The sequence below is a fragment of the Erythrolamprus reginae genome, chromosome 6 (genome assembly GCF_031021105.1).
Source record: "Erythrolamprus reginae isolate rEryReg1 chromosome 6, rEryReg1.hap1, whole genome shotgun sequence".
NCBI classification, from domain to species: domain Eukaryota; kingdom Metazoa; phylum Chordata; class Lepidosauria; order Squamata; family Dipsadidae; genus Erythrolamprus; species Erythrolamprus reginae.
The window spans coordinates 14593133-14620564 of record NC_091955.1 but is presented as its reverse complement, the minus strand read 5'-3'; the positions used below and the strand labels follow the sequence as shown (position 1 = coordinate 14620564).

Sequence of the window (27432 nt, the reverse complement as noted above, 5' to 3'; positions counted from 1 at the left end):
TCACTGCTCAACCTAAATTTCTATTTTGAACGAGGCTGTCAAACTGCCGGCCTGCAGGCTGGATGCGTCATGCGTAGGCCACGCCCACCCCAGCTCCACGAAGGGGAAAAAACCTTTATGAAATATCATGTGATGGCAACGTGACGCCGCAAGTTTGACACCGGTGGGCTAGAAATTTAAATTAATGGACAACAATACTGAATGTCACGAGCTCTTAAATATAATTACTCTGAGTCAAGAGATATACTAATACACACTATGTGGGAAATGTCCAGGTGGATGGAAACCAGCTCTTGATCCCAATGTTGCTACAATTAGTGGGTCACCTACCAGTTTTGATACTATTGTGCTTATCTTCTTACTGCAGTGCTACTTCGGCAAAGTGCCAGTGAGTTTTGGCAATGGACTCACTTTGCTGTGTAAATTTGGTTAGAAACATAGAAACATAGAAGTCTGACGGCAGAAAAAGACCTCATGGTCCATCTAGTCTGCCCTTATACTATTTTCTGTATTTTATCTTAGGATGGATATATGTTTATCCCATGTTTAAATTCAGTTACTGTGGATTTATCAACCACGTCTGCTGGAAGTTTGTTCCAAGGATCTACTACTCTTTCAGTAAAATAATATTTTCTCATGTTGCTTTTGATCTTTCCCCCAACTAACTTCAGATTGTGTCCCCTTGTTCTTATGTTCACTTTCCTACTAAAAACACTTCCTTCCTGGACCTTATTTAACCCTTTAACATATTTAAATGTTTCAATCATGTCCCCCCTTTTCCTTCTGTCCTCCAGACTATACAGATTGAGTTCATGAAGTCTTTCCTGATACATTTTATGCTTAAGACCTTCCACCATTCTTGTAGCCCGTCTTTGGACCCGTTCAATTTTGTCAATATCTTTTTGTAGGTGAGGTCTCCAGAACTTAGCTTTAAATAAATGCTGCAACCCCTTTTAAGTTGCTCCCAACAGATCATCAAAGGAGTGAAAACCCAGATTTTAAAATATACCAATAAATTTTCTATCAGTCTTCTAATAACATTGATACTTAAGGTTAATTCATATTCTTCAGGAATTGGAGACTTACCATTAGAGCGGTGGATACAGGTGTGCTGGTTATCGCTTAGGAAAAACCCGTCTTTACATTGGCATTCATAGCTTCCCATAGTATTGACACAAATCTGTTGGCAGCCACCATTGTTATCCAAACATTCATCAACATCTAGAAACATAAATTTTAATACAAGACGTTAGTACTCAGAATACAATAAGAAGCCACAAATTCTTCAGACACAAACATATGGTCTCATCAACCATCATTTAAGAAATTTATTTATTTATTTATTTATTATTTAGATTTGTATGCCGCCCCTCTCCGTAGACTCGGGGCGGCTCACAACAAGTGAAAAAACAATCTACAACAAATCTAAATTACTGTTTAAAAATATTTAAAAGACCCCATATTCTAAACACACATACATACAAACATACCATTCATAAATTGTATCTGCCCAGGGGAGATGTTTCAGTTCCCCCATGCCTGACGACACAGGTGGGTCTTAAGGAGTTTACGAAAGGCAAGGAGAGTAGGGGCAGTTCTAATCTCCGGAGGGAGTTGATTCCAGAGGGCCGGGGCCGCCACAGAGAAGGCTCTTCCCCTGGCATTGCGCTCATCCCCACCTCCCCCAATGCTAGCTTCCAGGATTTCAAATTTGAGTGATTTAAATAATTAATAATAATAATAATAATAATAATAATTTATTAGATTTGCATGCCGCCCCTCTCCAAAGACTCACAACAATAACAAAAATAATAGTAATACAAATCTAATATTTAAAAAAGTATATATAAAACTCCAACAATTAAAACCATACAACACATGCATACCAAACATAAAATATAAAGCCTGGGGGAGGTGTCTCAGTTCCCCCATGCCTGGTGATAAAGGTGGGTCTTGAGTAATTTGCAAAAGACAAGGAGGGTGGGGGCCGTTCTAATCTCCAGGGGGAGTTGATTCCAGAGGGCCGGGGCCACCACAGAGAAGGCTCTTCCCCTGGGCCCCGCCAAACAACATTGTTTTGTCGACGGGACCCGGAGAAGGCCAACTCTGTGGGACCTAATCGGCCGCTGGGATTCGTGCGGTAGAAGGCGGTCCCGGAGGTATTCTGGTCCATTGCCATGTAGGGCTTTAAAGCTCAGTTAATGGGACTATTTGTTGAAGCAAATTATTTTCAGAATCATTCAAAGCCTGGCTAAAAAGTATAAGCATGGTTGCAGCACTTTAGTAATCAATACATACACGGAAGTATACTTTTAAAGGTATAGAAACAGTCCTATGCAATTTAAAAAATCTTTAATTCTTCTGCAGAATACAGCCTGGGCTACTTTGCTTACCTTATTCCTAGGGGGGTGATGGCTAACTTTTTTTGATTCGCGTGGCAAATGGGGGTGTGTGGGTATGCTAGTGTGCCCCCACTCCCCCCCCCAAATAACTTGAATCGAAACATCAAAACAGCAAAATTAAGTTCAAACACTGAGTCTGCAATGATATACAGGGTTATTCAAAAAGAATGAACCAATTCCATGACGCATAGCTTCAATTCTCAAGCATGGTCATTGTAATGAGCCGGTGAACATTTGAAAGAGGAATTATCTAAGTTTTGAATGGCTGCCACAGAGGCTACCCACTAACTAACTATACACCGCTACCCACTAACCTCAATGACTTTAAACATTGAATAATAACAGTGATCAACTCAGTGGATTGTGATGTGCTGACACCTGCCAGGTAGGAATTCTCTCGTCGCATTGATGTTGCCTGTGCTGCAGACGATGGACACATCGAACACTTGTAATAAGGAAATTACACAGGAAATAAAAGTTGATTGGGAGTAGAGTACTTGTGATTTGGCTGGAGTTTTGTATTACTTTTCCTTAATAAAATATTGTGTCATGGAATATTGAGTCTTCGGAGAGGGGCGGCATACAAATCTAATAAATTATTATTATTATTATTATTATTATTATTATTATTATTATTATTATTATTATTATTAGTTCTGCCGGGCTCTATGATAGGAGCCTCCCGAAAATTCAAGGGTACAAATTTCAGACACACACACGTTTGAAAATTCAAAACAATGTTCTTTATCCCAAAATTCAAAATAAACTAACCACTCTTTTTGTACTGCAAAGAGCACTCCTCCCAAAACAACCGGATAGTCTGTGCAATTACCCTTAAGCAGTCATTAAGTACAGTGATACCTCGTCTTACAAACGCCTCGTCATACAAACTTTTTGAGATACAAACCCGAGGTTTAAGATTTTTTTGCCTCTTCTTACAAACTATTTTCACCTTACAAACCCACTGCCGCTGCTGGGATGGCCCACCTCCGGACTTCCGTTGCCAGCGAAGCACCCGTTTTTGTGCTGCTGGGAATCCCCTGAGGCTCCCCTCCATGGGAAACCCCACCTCTGGACTTCCGTTGCCAGTGAAGTGCTCATTTTTGCGATGCTGAGATTCCCCTGCTGGGATTCCCCTGCAGCATCGCAAAAACACAGAAGTCCAGAGGTGGGGTTTCCTATGGAGGGGAGCCTTAGGGAAATCCCAGCAGGACAAAAATGGGCGCTTCGGCTGGCAAAAGGGGTGAATTTTGGGCTTGCACGCATTAATCGCTTTTTCATTGATTCCTATGGGAAACACTGTTTCGTCTTACAAACTTTTCACCTTAAGAACCTCATCCCGGAACCAATTAAGTTTGTAAGACAAGGTATCACTGTACTTAGCTAGCAGCTGTGAAGAAACTTCACACCCCTTCTTCTTCCAACGAAGTGACACACACACACATACACACACACACACACACACACGTTGCTCTGCTTTGTTTTCAAAGGCGTGAAAAAGCAACAAAGTCCAGAAAACACAGGATTCCTGACGAACTGCGATCAGATATTCTTCCACAACGGCCAAACCCACATGCTGCTATTTATAGCAGCAGCCCTAATTACTGGAGCCCCACCCAAACACAGGTGGCCTCTCTTATCTCCTGTAATATCTTCTTACTTGGTCTCTTCTACGCATAATTCTGCGCTTTCGTGGGTCCAAAACGTCATCATCTGAATCAATGGAAGATAAGGGAGATTGACTGCCTGGGCTGTGTGCCAAGCCCCCCTCTTCCAAGTCACTCCCACCTTCTCCTTCGTCCGAGGAAACTAAACTCTGAACTGACTCTGTCGGCAATAACACAGGCCTGTGACATGTTGAAGTTTCCCCTGCATCCACCTCCACATTCCCTGGGGCAGGAGCTGGGCCAGAGCCAACCCCAACAATTATTATTATTAAGTGATTCTTTTTTTTTGTATTTAAAATCATCCCAAAGTCTGAAAGAAATAGTAGCTTGCCTATTTTTCCCCTTTATGTACACTGAGAGCATATGCACCGAAGACAAATTGTGTCCCTGTTTGTGTGTCCAATCAAAGAATTATATTCTGAGAACACTTCAAGATTATGTCAATCTTCTTGTGACCAGTTGTAAAAAAGAAGAAGGCTAAACACCATCACCACAGTGGCCCATCCCAAAATATGATTAAACATGAGATCTGAAAAATCTCAAGGGCCGATACTTTAGTGGGGAATAATGTTCCCCTTCCTCATCACCAGAATTTAGGAGCTACATGTAATTTATATTCCCAAATCATTCACTACTCAGTGTCATCCAAAGTTTTACGGTAATGAACATCCTTGGTGCATCAACAAAAATTAATGTCAAAAAATGGAATTTGGACCTTAAAAATGAGATTAAAGAGGAGGAATGGCATACACTCTGGAGTAGGAACTATAAATTGACTATTGCCACATCCTATAAAGAAAATCTGGTCAAAATGTTTTACCGATGGCATATTACCCCAATTAAGCTAACCAAAATAAATAATAAACTCTCACCAAATTGCTGGAAATGTCAACAAGAATTGGGCACCTATTTCCACCTATGGTGGCAATGTACCAAAGCTAAACTATATTGGAACAAAATTGGAATTTGGATTGATGAAATACTAAATCTATCACTAGACAAAACTCCTGAATGTTTTTTATTGGGCATAATCAGACAAAATCTATCGAAATCCCAAGTACACTTAATCATTCACTTAACAACGGCAGCAAGACTATCTTATGCGCAGTGGTGGAAAAACGACGAATTGCCTCCAAACGAAGTAATAATTAAAAAAATAATATACTGCGCAGAAATGTCGAAATTGACTACATTAGTTAGAAATGAATCATTGGCTACGTTCAACAATTGTTGGGACCCTTTCTATAATTGGCTAGGAAGTAAAAGCGAGAATAACAGACTACAAGATTGAAATGTCAGATATAATCTTGAACTGTTACAAATCTGGTATAAAGCAACTTCTTATCTAATATAATAACATGAGACTTTATATATATTTGGATATGAATTTTATTATTATTCGTTAATTTCTCTGCAATACGATTATTTCAACCCTTGCATTTAATCATTCTAGATAAACTACTCGAAACATGGTAATGAGCAAACATAATTGGATCTAATTTTCGTTCTTAATACAACTCCCATGTACATTCGCCGATACTTTTATCCTTATTACCTACTTGGATTTTGTTTGTTTGCTTTGGTTTTTTTTTCTCTCGTATTTTATGTTTTACGTTTTGTATTGTACTAGATGTTGTATTAAATGTTGTACATGTTTTAATTTTAATAATAAAATATTTATTAAAACAAAACAAAACATCCTTGGTGCATCTAATAGAAGCAATTAGGATTCTATCCCTTTCTCCGGTTTCAAAGAAAGCTATTGACCAATGCTCTCAAGCACAACTTTCCCCTCCAAAATCTAGTCTGGATTAAGTAATACATTTCATTCAATAAAGCCCAGAGTTCAAGCCCCTTACAAAAGCTCTCAAACAAAAAAGGAATATCCTCACCACTTCAGAGTAGGCAGATTTATTGGAAAGGGAAAGGGCTTAGGTTACATTATCTTGGAAACTGGATATGTTGGCATTGGTGAGCATGTTAAGCTCCCCCTATTGCCTTTGATCCTTTCTTACTGAATCTTGGTTTAATGGGGAGTTTCTGTTTGCTTAAAACCGCCAAAAAAAAATCCATCTATTTTTGTTCTCTGATACTGGGGAAGAAACGTCTGTTTTCATTCCCAAAGTTATAAAATCTCATCACAATAAGGCAGAATTGCCACTTCTTTCTTTCTTTCTTTCTTTCTTTCTTTCTTTCTTTCTTTCTTTCTTTCTTTCTTTCTTTCTTTCTTTCTTTCTTTCTTTCTGATTTGATTTGTATGCCGCCCCTCTCCAGAGACTTGGGGCGGCTAACAGCAATAATAAAACAGCATATAATAATAATCCAATACTAAAAACAGTTAAAAACCCATTATTATAAAAACCAAACATACATAGAGACACACCATGCAGAAATTGTAAAGGCCTAGGAGGAAAGAGTATCTCAGTTCCCCCATGCTTGGCGGCAGAGTTGGGTTTTAAGCAGCTTACGAAAGGCAAGGAGGGTGGGGGCAATTCTAATCTCTGGGGGGAATTGGTTCCAGAGAGTCAGGGACGCCACCGAGAAGGCTCTTCCCCTGGGGCCCGCCAACCGACATTGTTTAGTTGACGGGACACGGAGAAGACCCACTCTGTGGGACCTAACTGGTCGCTGGGATTCGTGCAGCAGAAGGCGGTACCTGAGATAATCTGGTCCGGTGCCATGAAGGGCTTTAAAGGTCATAACCAACACTTTGAATTGTGACCGGAAATTGATCGGCAACCAATGCAGACTGCGGAGTGTTGGTGAAACATGGGCATACCTAGGTAAGCCCATGACTGCTCTCACAGCTGCATTCTGCACGATCTGGAGTTTCCGAACACTTTTCAAAGGTAGCCCCATGTAGAGAGCTTTACAGTAGTCGAACCTCGAGATGATGAAGACATGAGTGACTGTGAGCAATGAGTCCCGGTCCAGATAGGGCCGCAACTGGTGCACTAGGCGAACCTGGGCAAACGCCCCCCTCGCCACAGCTGAAAGATGGTTCTCTAATGTGAGCTGTGGATCGAGGAGGACGCCCAAGTTGCGGACCCTCTCCGAGGGGGTCAATAATTCCCCCCCCAGGGTAATGGACGGACAGATGGGATTGTCCTTGGGAGGCAAAACCCACAGCCACTCTGTCTTATCCGGGTTGAGTTTGAGTCTGTTGACACCCATCACAATAAGGCAGAATTGCCACTTCTTATTCTAGGACATTATTTCCTCTCTGCCAAGTAGTCTGAGTTGTTCTTCTAGATCAGTGATTTTCAACCTTTTTTGAACCGCGGGAGTTTTTACATTTACAAAACCATGGGGCACATTGAGGGGGGTGGGCTAAAAAAAGTGTGGACAAAAAAATTCTCCCTTTCGCTCTATTTCTCCCTCTTTATCTCCCTCTTTCTCTCTTCCTTCTTTCCTCTTTTTTGCTCTCTTGCTCTCCCTCCCTCTCTCTCTTTCTCTCTCTTGCTCTCTCTCTTGCTTTCTTTCTCTCTTGTTCTCTTTCTCTCTCTTGCTTTCTCTCTCGCTTGCTTTCTCTTGCTTTCTCTCTCTTGCTTGCTTTCTCTTGTTTTCTTTCTCTCTTGCTTGCTTGCTCTCTCTCTCTCTTCCCCCTCTCTCTCTTGTTTTCTTTCTCTCTCTTGCTTTCTCTCTCTTGCTTTCTCTCTCTTGCTTGCTTTCTCTTGTTTTCTTTCTCTCTTGCTTGCTTGCTCTCTCTCTCTCTTCCCCCTCTCTCTCTTGTTTTCTTTCTCTCTCTTGCTTTCTCTCTCTTGCTTTCTCTCTCTTGCTTTCTCTCTCTTGCTTTCTCTCTCTTGCTTGCTTTCTCTTGCTTTCTCTCTCTTGCTTTCTCTCTCTTGCTTTCTCTCTCTTGCTTTCTCTCTCTTGCTTGCTTTCTCTTGTTTTCTTTCTCTCTTTCTTGCTTGCTTGCTCTCTCTCTCTCTCTTTCCCCCCCTCTCTCTTGTTTTCTTTCTCTCTCTTGCTTTCTCTCTCTTGCTTTCTCTCTCTTGCTTTCTCTCTCTTGCTTTCTCTCTCTTGCTTGCTTTCTCTTGTTTTCTTTCTCTCTTGCTTGCTTGCTCTCTCTCTCCCCCCCTGTCTCTTGTTTTCTTTCTCTCTCTTGCTTTCTCTCTCTTGCTTTCTCTCTCTTGTTTTCTCTCTCTTGCTTTCTCTCTCTTGCTTGCTTTCTCTTGCTTTCTCTCTCTTGCTTTCTCTCTCTTGCTTTCTCTCTCTTGCTTTCTCTCTCTTGCTTTCTCTCTCTTGCTTTCTCTCTCTTGCTTGCTTTCTCTTGTTTTCTTTCTCTCTTGCTTGCTTGCTCTCTCTCTCTCTTTGCCCCCCTCTCTCTCTTGTTTTCTTTCTCTCTGTTGCTTTCTCTCTGTTGCTTTCTCTCTGTTGCTTTCTCTCTGTTGCTTTCTCTCTCTTGCTTTCTCTCTCTTGCTTTCTCTCTCTTGTTTTCTTTCTCTCTTGCTTGCTTGCTCTCTCTCTTTTCCCCCCCCTCTCTCTCTCGTTTTCTTTCTCTGAGCTTCGCGGCACACCTGACCATGTCTCGCGGCACACTAGTGTGCCACGGCACACTGGTTGAAAAACACTGTTCTAGATTATTGGGAATTCCTACAAATGTTCCAGTCAAATTATGATTGTCCTCAAAGCCAAAAAAAAATCTTATCAGCATTAATATATGGCTCTGCACAAATGATACAGCATGCCTGGGTAGAGTGCTGTACTGCAGGCCACTGAAGCTGACTGCAGATCGGTAGGTCAGCGGTTCAAATCTCATCACCGGCTCAAGGTTGACTCAGCCTTCCATCCTTCCGAGGTGGGTAAAATGAGGACCCGGATTGTGGGGGCAATAGCCTAGCTCTGTTAAGAAGTGCTATTGCTAACATGTTGTAAGCCGCCCTGAGTCTAACGAGAAGGGCAGCATAAAAATTGAATAAACAAACAAACAAACAAACAAACGAATGAATGAATGAATGAATAAATAAATAAATAAATAAATAAATGCTTCTAATCTTGATTTACTGGAATGAAAGTGATCTAGAGTAGAAGTTGTTGGGGGGGGGAGTTTTCTGCACACAGAAGGTAACCCTTTTACTGAAAGAGTAGTAGATCCTTGGAACAAACTTCCAGCAGACGTGGTTGGTAAATCCACAGTAACTGAATTTAAACATGCCTGGGATAAACATATATCCATTGTAAGATAAAATACAGGAAATAGTATAAGGGCAGACTAGTTGGACCATGAGGTCTTTTTCAGCCGTCAGTCTTCTATGTTTCTATGTTTCTAACCCCACCAACTAACCACAGTTCACCAGGGGCGGCATACAAATCTAATATTATTATTATTATTATTATTAGTGCTCCTCCCGCATGCGCCCTCCTCCGCGCATGTGCAGCAGAGATCTAAAAAGTGTCCAGTGGGAGGCGCAGATACATGCACGGTTGAGCTGAGCTGGGGTGGCAATTCGCGTGCCCGCATATAGGGCTTGCTTGCCATCTGTGGCCCATGTGCCATAGGTTCGCCATCACAGCCATGGGGTGCTAAATTTGGTTTTCCTTGGGATTGTCAACTTCTCCTGGTTTCTGCCCTTCCATGAAGGTCTCTAAGAGAATGTCACCTGCAAGGAGCCCAAAGATGAGACTTTTCATTCTCTACCTCAATGGTTCTCAACCTGGAGGTTGGGACCCCTATGGAGATTGAACAATCCTTTCACAGGGGTTGGCTAAGACTATGGGAAGAGACACATTTCCCATGCTGTTAGGAACTAAAGCTTCTATTCTGGCGCCTTGGAACATATTTTTACAATCCAACCAATCAGGCGTTTAAAGTGGGTGTGTCCCTCTGACCTTCCTGCCAATCAGCTTAAAGCTCAGTTGGGAGAATTGGCGCTAGACTTATGGTTGGGGGTCACCACAACATGAGGAACTGTATTAAGGGGTCGCGGCACTAGAAGGGTTGAGAACCACTGCTCTATCTGCTTTCTTTACAGTGGCGTTCCTGCTCACCTCACCTCCAATGTCAACTCTGAAGTGAAGCTGGTTGAAGCCACCTTGTGTTGCCTCAGAGTTGAGTGCTGTTACATGAAGCCTGAGAGAGGGAAGGGATGGGAGAAGTAGATAGCCCGGCTACAGTCAAAATAAAAAAAAAATCCTATGGGAATGAAGGACATTGAAACAGGTGGCTGAGGAAGGAGGGGAGGAGCCTGCTTTCCATCTCCATTGGACAATGTGACCCCTGACCCCTGAGAGCGGGGAGATTTACTCTTTTCATTAGGTGAAAACCACAGGAACTGTAAGAGTTGGTTTTCACTGGCTCTGCAGATATGATGTACTCCTTCAATCATTCATTCATTCATTCATTCATTCATTCATTCATTCATTCATTTGATTTCTATGCGACCCTTCTCCTGGGACTCAGGGTGGCTTATTTATGCAAAACATTATTATTATTATTATTATTATTATTATTATTATTATTATTAATTAGATTTGTATGCCGCCCCTTTCCGTAGACTCGGGGCAGCTCACAACACAATAAAACAGTTCATGACAAATATAATGAACAATTTAAAATATTAAAAAACCCCATTATTTAAGCAAACATGCATACAAGCATACCATACATAAATTGAATTGAATAGGTCCGGGGGAGATGGCTCAGTTCCCCCATGCCTGACGACAAAGGTGGGTTTTAAGGAGTTTACGAAAGGCAAGGAGGGTAGGGGCAGTTCTAATCTCTGGGGGGAACTGGTTCCAGAGAGTCGGGGCCGCCACAGAGAAGGCTCTTCCCCTGGGGCCTGCCAACCGACATTGTTTAGTTGACGGGACCCGGAGAAGGCCCACTCTGTGGGACCTGATCGGTCGCTGGGATTCGTGCGGCAGAAGGCGGTCTCGGAGATATTCTGATCCGATGCCATGTTAGAAATTTACAGTAAAATCTGCATTTAAAATACTGTTTTAAACTAATTTAGTTTAAAACTAATTAAACCAATACAGTGGTACCTCTACCTACGATCGCCTCTACTTATGAACTTTTCTAGTTAAGAACCAGGTGTTCAAGATTTTTTTGCCTCTTCTCAAGAATCATTTTTCACTTATAAACCCGAGCCTCCGAAAATTGTAACTGGAAAAGGCAGGGAGAAGCCTCCGTGGGGCCTCTCTAGGAATCTCCTGGGAGGAAACAGGGCCGGAAAAGGCAGGGAGAAGCTTCCGTGGGGTCTCTCTAGGAATCTCCTAGGAGGAAACAGGGCCTCCACCTTCCCAGTGGTTTCCCCAATCAAACACATTATTTGCTCTTACATTGATTCCTATGAGGAAAATTGCTTCTTCTTACAAACTTTTCTACTTAAGAACCTGGTCACGGAACGAATTAAGTTCGTAAATAGAGGTACCACTATACTTAAACTAATCAATCCCATACACACATACATTCAGTCATTGGCCGGGGCTAGATATTAGCAGCTCAGTGGCCCCCAAGCCAGCCAGCAAATGTGGGTTTTCAGAACCTTACGGAAGGCGGGGAGGTGTTGGTTCAGTGCGAATCTCCAGAGGGTGTTCGTTCCAGAGGGGCCACCACAGAAAAGGCTCTTCCCCTAGGTCCCACCAGTCGGCATTGGAGAAAGCCAACTCTGCAGGACCTGACCAATTGCTGGGATACATGAGGCAGAAGACGGTCCCGTAGGTAGTCTGTATCCAATAAATATGTCCTTTGAGGAATCTATGCTTTCAATGGGTGCTTTACTCGGAAAGCTGACACCCACCCCTGTTGGAACTGGACAAGTTCCTTCCTGGTTAACTATCTGGAAAACAATTGAGACTTGGCTGTCCCCAAAGGTTTGGAGTGGGGAATGTAGGCAGGAGGTATGGCTCTTGTTCTAGAACAGCCTGTTTGTTTATTCCTCTGGTACAGAGTTTATTGCAACTGCAATTTGGGGTTGGTTGGGTTTTTTTTTTTGTGTTTCTAATTTCTGTTGTTTTTAGCACTTTTACTGGATGGGGTTTTGTAAGCATCTCGAAGCTGGAGTGCTCTAGCGAATAAGTAAATAAATGAATATTTACTCCGTATACTAATAAGAAAACACTGTAAATAAAGTCCCGAACCGTATTTCACTTGTAAATAACTCATTGTTCAAAGCACGGAACACTGCATAATGAATATATTTTCTCTTGCATACTCGTTTGGGCTTTGCTCACAACCTTTATATAGTTATTGAGAGAGGTCTGCAGAATGCGAAAACTGGCCTTCTAACCATCCCACTCTGCGGAAAGTTATAGATTTATGGCATCTTTTGCAGATTTCCACAGGTCCAAGAGCAAATTCTTTGGAATGTCCTTCTTTTTAAAAATAATAATAATTTACTGTAAATTTCTAACATGTTTTGCATAAATAAGCCACCCTGAGTCTCAGGAAAAAGGTCGCATAGAAATCAAATGAATGAATGAATGAATGAATGAATGAATGAATGAATAAATAAATAAACCAGATTGCTCACAGCTGTACAGCAGTGGCCCCCAACCTTTTGGACCTCAGGGACTGGTTCCGTGGAGAGAGGTTTTTCCATGGACCAAAGAGGATGTGGTTTCATATGCTGCCTGAATCCCATGGATGGGGCTTAACTTATTATTATTATTATTATTATTATTATTATTATTATTATTATTATTATTATTTATTAGATTTGTATGCCGCCCCTCTCCGTAGACTCGGAGTGGCTCACAACAATAACAAAGTCAATGTAAGAACAAATCTAATAATTTAAAAAACACTAAAAACCCCATTGTTAAAAGCAAGCATATACACAAACATACCATGTATAAACTGTATAGGCCCGGGGGAGATGTCTCAGTTCCCCCGTGCCTGATGGCAGAGATGGGTCTTAAGAACTTTACGGAAGGTAAGGAAGGTGGGGGCAGTTCTGATCTCCGGGGGGAGCTGGTTCCAGAGGGTCGGGGCCACCACAGAGAAGGCTCTTCTCCTTGTCTGTGTGGCTCAGTTTCTGCCATGCCATGGCTCACTGCTGGTCTATGGACCAGAGGTTGGGGACCTCTGCTCTACAGAGTTACAACTGGAAAGGCTTTGTTTTGTGGGTCATTTGATATGCACTTAGGCCAGTGTTTCTCAAATAGTGGGGCGGGGCCCATGGGGGGGCACAGAATGATGCCGGGGGGGGGCACGTGACCCTGGGAAATATGCTATTTTTTGCTACAGGGAGTAGGGGTGTTTTGCACACAGCACACAGCAGGGGATATGAAGTGCAGATAACAAACCCTTAAGAGACATCATGGAAAAATATTTAACAGGGATGAAAAGAAAGGAGGAGAGAGACGGAGATAACGAGACAAACTTAAGTCTCCCAAAAGCTAAGACAAGGAAATATGATGAAGAATATGTAGCGCTTGGCTTCACTGACTATGGTGGGAGACGAAGAAAGACCGGTATGTTTACCGTATCTAAAAATGTTATCAGCTTGAAGCCAAATAAATTCAGGTGTCACTTAAACACATTACACCCAGTGAACGGCTACCAAAATGTTTACTACCACACTGTGGGCATGGCTTATGCAAGACACCCTGCATTTTCTTTCAACATCTTTCAGTGCAAATTGGGTGCTCTGGGGTAGAACTCCTTTTTCTCTAACCCACTGCGTTCCCCCCTGTCCAGGCAGCACCCACCCTCCCAATTACACCCCTATCACACTGATAAGCCGCTTGAGGTTTTTTTCAGCAAAAACATGTCAAATATAGATCTTCCCCCTGACCACTGAATGCTTAAGTATGATTGTTGAATGTTTGGTCGCTAAGTTTTTCTTTTAATTCTTTTTAAATTGTAGTATTAATTGGATTTACATTATTGTTCCGTTTTTATATATGCTGTGAGCCGCCCCGAGTCCTCGGAGAGGGGCGGCATAAAAATCCAATTAAATAAATAAATTGCAAACAATCATCCCAGCGGAGAATTGGGAGTGCGCAAAATGTTTACTTCTTCCGGGAGAAGGGGGGGGGCGTAACAGAAAATAATAGAGAAGCACTGATTTAGGCTAAAATAATGCAGAGCATGATACCATGGTCTTTCGAGACTGAAGGATGCCAATGCAAGGCTAAGATAAAAATGAAAAGGTTTGAGAATCACAAATTCTGAAATTTTGCTTATACTGCATGTATAGCTCCCCCCGGAGATTAGAACTGCCCCCACCCTCCTTGCCTTCCGTAAACTCCTAAAAACCCACCTTTGCCGCCAGGCATGGGGGAATTGAGATATCTCCCCCGGGGCCTATACAATTTATGTATGGTATGTTTATATGTATGTCTGATTAATATTGGGGGTTTTAAAATGTTTTTAAATTATTAGATTTGTTATGAATTAATAATAATAATAATAATAATAATAATAATAATAATAATAATAACTTATTGGATTTGTATGCCGCCCCTCTCCGTAGACTCAGGGCGGCTAACAACAATAATAAACACAACATTAACAATCCAATAATAAAAACAACTACAAACCCCTATTATAAAACCAAACATACACACAAACATACCATGCATAACTTGTAATGGCCTAGGGGGGAGAGCTATCTCAACTCCCCCATGCCTGGCGGTATAAATGAGTCTTGAGTAGTTTACGAAAGACAGGGAGGGTGGGGGCAGTTCTAATCTCTGGGGGGAGTTGGTTCCAGAGGGCCGGGGCCGCCACAGAGAAGGCTCTTCCCCTGGGGCCCGCCAAACGACATTGTTTAGTCGACGGGACCCGGAGAAGGCCAACTCTGTGGGACCTTATCGGTCGCTGGAATTCGTGCGTAGCAGGCGGTTCCGGAGGTAATCTGGTCCATTGCCATGTAGAATTGTTCTATTGCTGTTGTGAGACGCCCCGAGTCTACGGAGAGGGGCAGCATACAAATCAAAACAAATCAAATCAAGAAAGAAAGAAAGAAAGAAAGAAAGAGAAAGAAAGAAAGAGAAAGAAAGAAAGAAAGAAAGAAAGAAAGAAAGAAAGAAAGAAGTAGGCAGGCAGGCAGGCAGGCCGACAAAGAAAGAAAGAAAGAAAGAAAGAAAGAAAGAAAGACAGACAGACAGACAGAAAGAAAGAAAGAAAGAAAGAAAGAAAGAAAGAAAGAAAGTAGTGTTGCATTAAAACACAGAACAAGCACCAGTTAGGAACAAAGTATGAAACAGAAGGAAAATCAAGCAAGAAACCAATTTCATCATTTCCTCAAAAATATTTTGTGTTTACACAGCGCACAGAGCCTTCTAAAATTTGTTTAGCCTCAGTTAACAATAATCAGTGCTTTAATGTAGAGGGAAAAACTTAGTTGAGCTGTTGAGTAATGTAGAGACAACAAATATCAGGAACAGAAAAATACATCTGGGGTTCTTATGACCCACATGTTGTAACCAGCTGTCCAAAGAGAGGAAAACAAAGCCAAACAGCCAGAATAGAAGAAAAGGAAGCCTTGCTTTCTTTAATCAGGGCAGTGATTGTGTAATCTTAAATCAATTAATGTTACAACTTGTTGACATTTCACATCTGGCAGTTTCTGAAATGATTTTTTTCCCCCACAAGTGTAAATCTAATTTTTCTTGATGTTTGGAGAATGGTCCTTTTTAAAGAGTGGAGAAAGGCAAATAAGTAAGGTTTTTCTGACCCCACTTGAAAAATACTATTTTCCTTTCATTATAAAATGCACTATGCACTTATTCATCATGAATGATGAATGTTTCATTTTTCACAAAAGTTTTTTGTGGTTAAATTTGAAATCATTTCTAAAATCCATTACAATGGCAAAGGAAGTTCTTACGTATGAAGATTTTCCAAACTATGAGGGTCGCCCAGAAAGTAAGGCGCCACATTTTTTTTCTCAGGCTACAGTAATGGTATGAATGCGAAACTTTAGATATACATTATTTGAATTGTATGTGTAAATTTTGTGTTTCTTCTAAGAGATAGTGTAGCTGCAGCAGTGTTTCAAAATGGCATATGTAAGTGATGTATGTTACAAGAAGAGTGTCGTCACTGAATTTAATAATAATAATAATAATAATTTATTAGATTTGTATGCCGCCCCTCTCCGAAGACTCGGGGCGGCTCACAACAATAATAGTAACAATATTACAATGGAAACAAATCTAATATTAAAAAGCAGCTAAAAAACCCATCATTTAAAAACCATGCAACACACGCATACCATACATAAGATGTAAAAGTCTGGGGGAGGTGTCTCAGTTCCCCCATGCCTGGCGATACAGGTGGGTCTTAAGTAATTTGCGAAAGACAAGGAGGGTGGGGGCTGTTCTAATCTCTGGGGGGAGTTGATTCCAGAGGGCCGGGGCCACCACAGAGAAGGCTCTTCCCCTGGGGCCCGCCAAACAACATTATTTAGTCGACGGGACCCGGAGAAGGCCAACTCTGTGGGACCTTATCGGCCGCTGGGAATCGTGCGGTAGAAGGCGGTTCCGGAGGTATTCTGGTCCGATGCCATGTAGGGCTTTAAAGGTCATTACCAACACTTTGAATTGTGACTGGAAACTGATCGGCAGCCAGTGTCGGCCACGGAGTGTTGGAGAAACATGGGCGAATCTGGGAAGCCCCACGATAGCTGTCGTGGCCGCATTCTGCACGATCTGAGGTAGCCCCATGTAGAGAGCGTTGCAGTAGTCAAACCTCAAAGTGATGAGGGCATGAGTGACTGTGAGCAATGACTCCCTGTCCAAGTAGGGCCGCAACTAGTGCACCAGGCGAACCTGGGCAAACGCCCTTCTTGCCACAGCCGAAAGATGGTGTTCCAATGTTAGCTGTGGATCAAGGAGGACACCCAAGTTGCGGGTCAATAATTCCCCACCCAGGGTAATGGACGGACAGATGGAATTGTCCTTGGGAGGCAAAACTCACAGCCACTCCGTCTTGTCAGGGTTGAGTTTGAGCTTGTTGACACCCATCCAGACCCCAACAGCATCCAGGCACCGGCACTTCACTTCCACTGCTTTGCTGACTGGACATGGGGTGGAGATGTATAACTGGACATCACCCACATACTGATGATACCTCACCCCATGCCCCTGGATGATCTCACCCAGCGGTTTCATGTAGATATTAAATAGAATTTCTCACTGCGGAGAAAGAAACTGTGGGGAACATTCACCAACGTTTGTGTACGGTTTATGGAGAATCTGCAGTTGATAGAAGTACGGTTAGTCGCGGAAGACATTTTGAGGATGACGAAGAGGGTGATTCACACAGTGCAGAAATGGCTTCATGACCAGAACAAGGAGTGGTACGGGCAGGGCATACACACCTTTGTGTCTCGCTGGAGGAAGGCCATAGAATGGGACGGAGATTAGGTAGAAAAATAGAGAGTGTAGAAGAAACATCATTCTTTCTTGTGTGTAAATTTCATTTTGTTCAATAAATAATTGTTGAAGAAAAAAAATGTGGTGCATTACTTTCTGGGCGACCCTAGTAGCTCTTCTGATGAAGGCTGCCTTTCTATAGTTCAGGGGTCAGCAATCTGTGGCTGTGGAGACACATGTGGCTCTTTCATCCCACTGCTGTGGCTCCCTGTCGTCAGTCAGTTCCACAATTGATTGGTTAGGGCAGGTAGAGTAAAAAGGACGCTGCCCAGGAGGAGACTCTATAGTGGGGGAACTAGATTTCTGGTTGGCAGAAGAAAAAGGATGCCATTCTAGGAGGAGACTCTATGGTGGTGGGGAAACAGATTTCTAGTTGGTAGAGGAAAAAGGATGCCATGCTAGGAGGAGACTCTATGACTTCTGGTCAGCTCCAGAATTGAACAGGGGGCTTCCGGTTATGACATTTGTGGCTCTTTGAGTGTTTAAGGTTGCTGACCTATTCAACTTAACTATAGTTGGATAACATTTTTTCCCAGATCTTATGTGCCTCTCCAAACAAGATCAAGTAGGATGCTTGGCTGCATAGCTAGAGGTATAACAAGCAGGAAGAGGGAGATTATGATCCCGCTATATAGAGTGCTGGTGAGACCACATTTGGAATACTGTCTTCAGTTCTGGAGACCTCACCTACAAAAAGATATTGACAAAATTGAACGGGTCCAAAGACGGGCTACAAGAATGGTGGAAGGTCTTAAGCATAAAACGTATCAGGAAAGACTTCATGAACTCAATCTGTTTAGTCTGGAGGACAGAAGGAAAAGGGGGGACATGATCGAAACATTTAAATATGTTAAAGGGTTAAATAAGGTTCAGGAGGGAAGTGTTTTTAATAGGAAAGTGAACCCAAGAACAAGGGGACCCAATCTGAAGTTAGTTGGGGGAAAGATCAAAAGCAACATGAGAAAATATTATTTTACTGAAAGAGTAGTAGATCCTTGGAACAAACTTCCAGCAGATGTGTGTGGTAAATCCACAGTAACTGAATTTAAACATGCCTGGGATAAACCTATATCCATCCTAAGATAAAATACAAAAATAGTATAAGGGCAGACTAGATGGATCATGAGGGCTTTTTCTGCCGTCAGTCTTCTATGTTTCTATGTTTCTTTGAGTGTTCCCTTTATTTTTCTTGAGCAGTGTATTTTCCTTATGCATAAAAAAACATAAATTAACAAGAGTTGGAAGGGGCATTGGTGGTCATCTAGTCCAACCCCCTGCTCAAGCAGCAAAGTCTATACATTTCAGACAAATGCCTCTCCTGTCTCTTCTTAAAAATCTGGACAACTTCTGCAAGCAAGCCATTCCATTGGTTGATTGTGAAATTTCCATTAGGAAATTTATCCTTAGTTCTAAGTTGATTCTCTCTTTGATAAGTTTCTATTCATTGCTTCTTGTCTTGCCTTCTGGTGCTTTGGAAAATAGTCCGCCCCCTCATCTGTTGGTTATGACCTATAAAGCCCTTCATGGCACCGGACCAGAATATCTCCGGGACCGCCTTCTGCCGCACGAATCCCAGCGACCGGTTCGGTCCCACAGAGTTGGCCTTCTCTGGGTCCCGTCGACTAAACCAGAGGTCCCCAACCGCCGGTCCGCGGACCGGGACCGGGCCGTTGGGGTTTTCCAGCTGGTCCGCGGCGGCGCTGCCCTCCCGGCAGAGGACATTATGCAGGACAGGGTGGGGCGTCGGGCAGGGCGGGGAGAATCAGGAGGCTCCTTTGGCGACTGGGGGCTGCCTGGCTTTGAGTTTTTGGCTGGGGGGGACTTAGGAAGGTCCTACTTCTCCCCCCCCAGCCAAAAACTCAAAGCCTATCTGCTGGATACGGGCGATGAGCGGGACGAGCGGCGCCGAAGCCGGTGGCTGTGGCAGCTGCTGCAAGAGGCTTCCGCGCTGCTCTGTCCCACTCATCGCCCGTATCCAGCAGATAGGCTTTGAATTTTTGGCTGGGGGGGGGGAGAAGTAGGACCTTCCTAACTCCCCCCCCAGCCAAAATCACAAAGCCAGGCAGCCCCCAGCCGCCAAAGGAGCCTCCTGATTCTCCCTGCCCTGTGGAGAAGTGTGGAGGGCTGCGTCACTAAGCTCCACCCCTCCATAACCCCACCCCCATTTGACCAAAGCCCCCCCCCCCCCCCCCCACCGGGCCATGGAAAACTGGTCTAGCTTAAAGCCGGTCCCTGGTGCAAAAAAGGTTGGGGACCTCTGGACTAAACAATGTCGTCTGGCGGGACCCAGGGGAAGAGCCTTCTCTGTGGCGGCTCCGACTCTCTGGAACCAGCTCCCCCCTGAGATTAGGATTGCCCCCACCCTCCTTGCCTTTCGCAAACTCCTTAAAACCCACCTCTGCCGTCAGGCATGGGGGAACTGAAACATCTCCCCCTTGCCCATGTTGTTTTGGTGTTAGATTGATTGTGTGCTTGTTTTTTAATATTCTGGGGTTGTTTTTTATGAATTTTTTAGCTTAAAATTGTAATTGGATTGGTGGGTATTGGATTTGTTATTATGTATTGTTTTTACCTTGTTGTGAGCCGCCCCGAGTTTGCGGAGAGGGGCGGCATATAAATCCAATAAATCTAATCTAATCTAATCTTTGTGGCAGCCCCTCAAATACTGGAACATTGCTATCATATCTCCTTTAGTCCTTCTTTTCACGAAACTAAACTAGACATACCCAATTCCTGCAACTGTTCTTCGTATGTCCCCTAACCATATTTTCTGCTCTTCTCTATACTCCTTTTACATCTTTTTTTATATTGCGGTGACTTTTGGATTTTGAGTCTTTTTGCCCAGGAACAGACAATTTATTTCAACCACTGGTTTCAAATTAAGGCCCTGAGAACTTTTCCTTTCTCAAAGTTAAATATTAATCCCGTGTTGGCTGAACCGAACATCAAATAATAATCTTCAGAAGAACTTGTGCAGTTTCAAGCAATTACAATGTTAAAACGGATTATATTTAACCAGATGAGAATCTCCCCATGGTTTGAAAAACCCCACAGTAACATTTCATATTATACTTGTGAAATTGTTCAATAAAAATGACATATAAAAAGCGACTTGCCCCGAGGGCAGGTATGGACTATATCCAATATAAATGCAAAACCAAGGAATCTCAACCAAAGAAGGTAAAACAAAACTCATTCCATCTGAATAAAAAGAAGAAAAAAAAATCTCAATTTAAGAAAGAACCCCTAGTGAGTAATAAATCAACCTCATCTCCACAAATTTAAATAGAAGTGACATTTCTGTTTTTTCTGGTTACAAACATTATTATCCTTCTGCAGTTGATTTTGAAACATTACTATACATAGTCCCCAATAAGAAAATTGTACTGCAGAGTATTAGTCTGAGAAAATTATTCACAAAAGAATAAAGAAGGTAAAATGTTGGCTCATCCAAATATGCCAAAATATTTGCAAACTTTGCTTATGATATTCCGTGTGTGTGTGTGTCTTTCTCTCTGTGTGTGTTTATATGTGTGTTTAACAAAACGAGTCTTTCTACAATAAGCAGAAATAGCATAGAAAGGTCACAATTCTTTTTAAAGAATGAGACAGCTCTATCACATACAGAAATTGAAATACTTAAATCTTTTTAAAATAATAATAATAATAATAATAATAATAATAAATAAATAAATTTACCCCCAAAAAGAAATATTTAAAAAAGAACACTTTAAAATTTTATTTATTTATTTATTTTATTTTTATTGGATTTGTAGAATATAGAATAACAGAGTTGGAAGGGACCTTGGAGGTCTTCTAGCCCAACCTCCTGCTTGGCAGGAAACACTATACCACTTCAGACAAATAGTTATCCAATGTCTTTTTTAAAACTTCCAGTTCCTTCACAACTTCTCCGGGTCCCGTCGACTAAACAGTGTCGTTTGGCGGGGCCCAGGGGAAGAGCCTTCTCTGTGTTGGCCCCGACCCTCTGGAACCAGCTCCCCCCTGAGATTAGAACTGCCCCCATCCTCCTGGCCTTTCGTAAGCTCCTTAAAACCCACCTCTGCCGTCAGGCGTGGGGGAACTGAGATAACTTCCCCAGGCCTATACTGTTTATGTATGGTATGTTGTGTGTATGTTTTCTTAAATTATGGGTTTTTAGTTTTAATTATTAGATTTCTATTGTACATTGTTTTTTCTATTACTGTTGTGAGCCGCCCCGAGTCTACAGAGAGGGGCGGCATACAAATTTAATAAACAAACAAACAAATAAACAAACTAACTAACTAACTAACTTCTGGAGACAAGTTCTAAGTTGCTTCTGTCCTTGATTACTTTCCACCCATTGCTTCTTTGCTTCTTATCCTGGTCCTATGCCATGTAGGGCTTTATAGGTCATAACCAACACTTTGAATTGTGTCCGGAAACAGATCGGTAGCCAATGCAGTCTGCGGAGTGATGACAGTTCATCTGTTAAACTACTGGAGTTTGCAGACAATACAACAGTGATCAGACTCATTCGAGACAATGATGAATCCACATATAGACAGGAACAGAACAGGACAATCTAGAACTGAACACACTCAAAACCGTAGAAAGGGTGGTAGACTTTAGGAGAAACCCTTCCATCTTTCCACCTCTCACAATACTAGGCAACACAGTATCAACAGCAGAGATCTTCAAATTTCTAGGTTCTATCATATCTCAAGACCTAAAATGGTCACCTAACATCAAAAACATCATCACAAAAGCACAACCAAGAATGTTCTTTCTGCGCCAGCTCAGGAAGGTCAAACTGCCCAAGGAGCTGCTGATACAGTTCTACAGAGGAATCATTGAGTCTGTCATCTGCACCTCTATAACTCTCTGGTTTGGTGCTGCAACCCAACAGGACCGACACAGACTTCAGAGGATCATCAGAACTGCAGAAAAAACAATTGCTGCCAACCTGCCTTCCATTGAGGACCTTCTTAAGAGGGCGGGGACAATATTTACTGACCCCTCGCACCCTGGACACAAACTGTTTCAACTCCTACCCTCAAAACATCGCTACAGAGCACTGCACACCAAGACAACTAGACACAAGAACAGTTTTTCCCCGAACGCCATCACTCTACTAAACAAATAATTCCCTCAACACTGTCAGACTTTTTACTAAATCTGTACTTCTATTTCTACTAGTTTTTCTCATCATTCCTATCTTCCTTTTCCTCCCACTTAGGACTGTATGACTGTAAGTATCCTTAAGATTTTTATTAATATTGATTGTTTCTTCATTGCTTATTTGGCCCCTATGACAATCATTAACAGTTGTACCACATGACTCTTGACAAATGTATCTTTTTCTTTTATGTACGCTGAGAGCATCTGCACAAAGACAAATTCCTTGTGTGTCCAATCACACTTGCTCAATAAAATCCTATTCTTCTTCTTCTATTCTTCTTCTTTGGAGAATAGCTTAACTCCCTCTTCTTTGTGGCGGCCCCTGAGATATTGGAACACTGCTACCGTGTTTCCCCGAAAGTAAGACAGTGTCTTACTTTCTTTTTACCCCCAAAAGCCCCACTACGTCTTACTTTCGGGGTATGTCTTACATTGGAAAAAAATTGAAAGGGGCATCTCCCCAGAGTCCAGAAGGGCAGCCGCGGGACAGGAGCTTCGTGAGCCCTTTTCCAAGTTCAACCTCAGGGCTCCAAGCGGCGTGCACGCGTGGAGCCACAGACGCATGTCGGGGAAGCGTGTGTCTGGAGGGGAGGAGCCGCTCTGCGCAGTTGGGCAGCCCCACCTGCCTGCCGGAAAGGAGGCGGGCGAAGGAGGGCGCAGCTCCGGCCGCTTGCCTCGGAGCCGGTCGGCCTCGCTGGCCGCTTGCAGCTGAGCCTCGGCAGGGGAAGAGGCGGTGGCACCGCGGCGAGGTGAAGGCGAGGGGCGCGCGGGGAGCTTGGAAGCGACGTCATCGGGCTCCCCCCCCCCGGCAATACCCCCGTGTTTCCCCGAAAGTAAGACATATGTCTTACTTTTGGGGTACGGCTTATATTAGCCGACCCCCCTGAAACCCCCGATATGTCTTACAATCGGGGGTGTCTTACTATCGGGGAAACAGGGTATCATATCACCCCTAGTCCTTCTTTTAATTAAACTAGACATACCCAGTTCAGACTCATGACTGATTGGTCAGGAATTCTGCTAGTGACATTGAGCAATGAAAGTTCTCATTTTTTCTCACGCTCCTTCAAACCTTTTGCGTAAAACAGCTGTGAGTTTTCTGCAGGAGAGGCAGAGCTGCTAGACCTGGAACAGAACCTGGGGCCATTCTGCATCTGCTGAAACAACTGGACCACTGTAGCTGACACCTTCATTTCCATACAGATACAGATTCTACCTCTAGATCAGTGTTGGTGAACCTTTTTCCCCTCAGGTGCTGAAAGAGCGCGCGCATGCGCTATCGTGCATGCGTGAGTGCCCACACCCACAATTCAATGCCTGGGGAGGGAGAAAACAGAAAACATCAATGATGACTCACCAAGACAATTGTGTCCATCTTCAGCCAACATGAAGCCATCGTAACACATACACCTGTAGTTCCCTGGAATATTGATGCATTCATGTACACAGCCTCCATTGTAGAAGTCATTTTCACATTCATCAATGTCTGAAAACAAGAAAAAAGAAGAAAATAAACCTAGTGGCTGGTATATAATCCCAAATTTAAGAGAAAGTGGTGTTGATTAATATTGTAAAATTAATGCTAAAATACTTTTATAATGTTTTATGGTTATTTAGTATTTTTGGTATGGCCAATGGTCTAATCAACAATAAAGGCAATTAATAATAATAATAATAATAATAATAATAATAATAATAATAATAATAATAATAATAATAGTTGTTGTTGTTGTTGTTGTTGTTGTTGTTGTTATATTTTATTAGATTTGTATGCCACCCCTCTCCGAAGACTTGGAGTGGCTCACAACAATAAAACAGTGCAAATCCAATTGATTAAAATAATTTAAAAACCTTTAATATAAAAAGCAATTATACATCTCATATAAACCATACATAAAACAGAAACGGCCCAGGGGAATCAATTTCCCCATGCCTGACGACAGAGGAGGGTTTTAAGGAGTTTACGAAAGCAAGGAGGAGGGGGACAATCCTAATCTCCGGGGGGAGTTGATTCCAGAGGGTCGGGGCCGCCACAGAGAAGGCTCTTCCCCTGGGTCCCGCCAGACGACATTGTTTCGTTGATGGGACCCGAAGAAGGCCAACTCTGTGGGACCTAACTGGTCGTTGGGATTCATGCGGCAGGAGGCGGTCCCGGAGATATTCTGGTCCGGTGCCATGAAGGGCTTTATAGGTCATAACCAACACTTTGAATTGTGACCGGAAACTGATCGGCAACCAATGCAGACTGCGGAGTGTTGGTGTAACATGGGCATATTTAGGGAAGTCCATGATAGCTCTCGCAGCTGCATTCTGCACGATCTGAAGTTTCCGAACATTTTTCAAAGGTAGCCCCATGTAGAGAGCGTTACAGTAGTCGAGCCTCGAGGTGATGAGGGCATGAGTGACTGTGAGTAGTGATCCCCAGTCCAAATAGGGCCACACCTGGTGCACCAGGCGAACCTGGGCAAACGCCCTCCTTGCCACAGCCGAAAGATGGTTCTCTAATGTGAGCTGTGGATCGAGGAGGACGCCCAAGTTGTGGACCCTCTCTGAGGGGGTTAGTGATTCCCCCCCAGGGTGATGGACGGACTTATGGAATTGTCCCTGGGAGGCAAAACCCACAGCCACTCTGTCTTATCACGGTTGAGTTTGAGTCTGTTGACACTCATCCAGACCCCAACAGCCTCCAGGCACCGGCACATCACATCCACTGCTTCGTTGACTGGACATGGGGTGGAGATGTACATTTGAGAGTGGCACAAAGGCCCGGCCTCTTTCCTGCCATTCCCCTTGGGTTTCTCTCTCTGGCGCAGTATATGGGAGGCAGCCTCGCGCCGGGCGTATGGGAGGCGCGTGCTCCTCCTCGCCGTCTCAGAGTCCCTCTTTAATTTTTTAAGCCTTAAAGTTTTGGATTTTTTTGATTCCCCTCCCCTCACCTTCTTCCTTCGGCAGCCACTGTCTTCCTCCTCCTCTTCCTCTTCCTCCTCCCACCCAAATTCCAAGCTTTTATTTATTTCCTAATGAGTTTGCACACATTATTTGATTTTACATTGATCCCTATGGGAAAAATTGCTTCTACTTACAAACTTTTCTACTTAAGAACCTGGTCACGGAACGAATTAAGTTCATAAGCAGAGGTACCACTGTATTTCTATCATATGCTTGAAAACAGGGAAAGAATGTGTAAAGTAGATTGTGCGTGAGAGAGAGATGATTCGAATTGTAAATTGGGCATGTCTGAAGGTCTCCTGCCCCTACAGCAAATGATGCTTTTACGGTCATGGTCAACATTATCCTCAAGAAAAATAATGAGCAATCTTAAACTACAGTCTAGACACTCCTATCCTGAGCATTGCTTAATGACAGCCTTTCATCCAGCATGAGCTGTAGTTGGCTAGAATGTATGTTTTTCTTTCATGCCATGCTCCTTTTACAATTGGATCTGGAACTAATTTGAGAAACATAAATTGCAATTGACTTTCATTAATTTATGTTCTTGAACCTCTGTAGCAATGCAGTCATCAGGAAGCCGCCTGCCTGCATAAATCTCAGCTATCCAATTCCAAAACATTGCACTTGGGGGAAATCAGGCAAGCTGCAGAGTTTGAGCACTAAAGGGGAAAAGCGCTTGAAATGTAATATTTTGATTGCTGATGTGTCAGCAGTTAGTTAGACGGAAATATTTCTTCAGCCTCTGAAACGAGCAGGTAGGCTTGCACGAATGTTGAAGAAGCACAAATTGAAATAAATGATAAGGCACAGGAGAGGACATTAATGGGCAGTGAATGCTAACGGTCAAGATTCCCCTCCAAGGGCCTGCCACTATCTTGTATACTCACCTCTTCCTGGGCTGTTGGTGATCACAACTTTGAAGGTCAAGGTTTGTTCAATGAGCTTGTGGGTTGGTTACCTGAGGATAAACGGAAACCAACCTACAAGCTCGGAGAACAAACCTTAGAAACATTTTTATGTATTTTATGTATTTTTAATGTATTTGTACTTTATCTTAGGATGGATATATTTAAAATTCAGTTACTGTTTAATGTTTAAATTCAGTGACTGTGGATTTACCAACCACGCCTGCTGGAAGTTTGTTCCAAGCATCTACGACTCTTTCAGTCAAATAATATTTTCTCACGTTGCTTCTGATCTTTCCCCCAACTAACAGAGCCGGGGTGGCGCAGCAGGTAGAGTGCTGTACTGCAGGCCACTGAAGCTGACTTGTAGATCTGAAGGTCAGCGGTTCAAATGTCATCACCGGCTCAAGGTTGACTCAGCCTTCCATCCTTCCGAGGTGGGTAAAATGAGGACCCAGATTGTGGGGGCAATAGCCTAGCTCTGTTACAAAAGGGCTATTGCTAACATGTTGTAAGCCGCCCTGAGTCTAAGGAGAAGGGCGGCATAAAAATTGAATAAATAAATAAATAAATAAACAAACAAACAAACAAATAAATAAGTGAGTGAGTGGGTGAGTGAGTGAGTGAGTGAGTGAGTGAATGAATGAATAAATAAATAAATAAAATTAACTAACCTCAGATTGTGCCCCATGTGTTCACTTTCCTATTAAAAACACTTCCCTCCTCAACCTTATTTAACCTTTTAACATATATAAATGTTTTGATCATGCCCCCCCTTTCCCTTCTGTCCTCAAGACTATACAAATTGAGTTCTTTAAATCTTAGCTGATAAGTTTTATGCTTAAGACCTTCCACCATTTTTGCCCGTCTTTGGTCCTGTTCAATTGTATTAATATCTTCTTGTAGGTGAGGTCTCCAGAATTGAACAAAATTGACAAAAGTGAAGGAGGTCTGAATATTAAAATGTAATAAGTGACTGTTTTAAGAATTGAATAACAAGTTTTTAAGAAT

General features: G+C 42.7%; 1 protein-coding gene across 1 annotated transcript in view; it reads right to left on the bottom strand.

The window, feature by feature from the left end:
• SCUBE1 (signal peptide, CUB domain and EGF like domain containing 1) overlaps positions 1-27432 on the bottom strand; it is a 225391-nt gene that overhangs the window by 145575 nt on the left and 52384 nt on the right. Inside the window, exons 3-4 of the mRNA XM_070755321.1 lie at positions 23922-24050; positions 1087-1221 (exon numbers count right to left, since the gene is read on the bottom strand). Coding sequence (XP_070611422.1) covers positions 1087-1221; positions 23922-24050 — 264 coding nt within the window. The remainder of the gene's footprint in view (positions 1-1086; positions 1222-23921; positions 24051-27432) is intronic.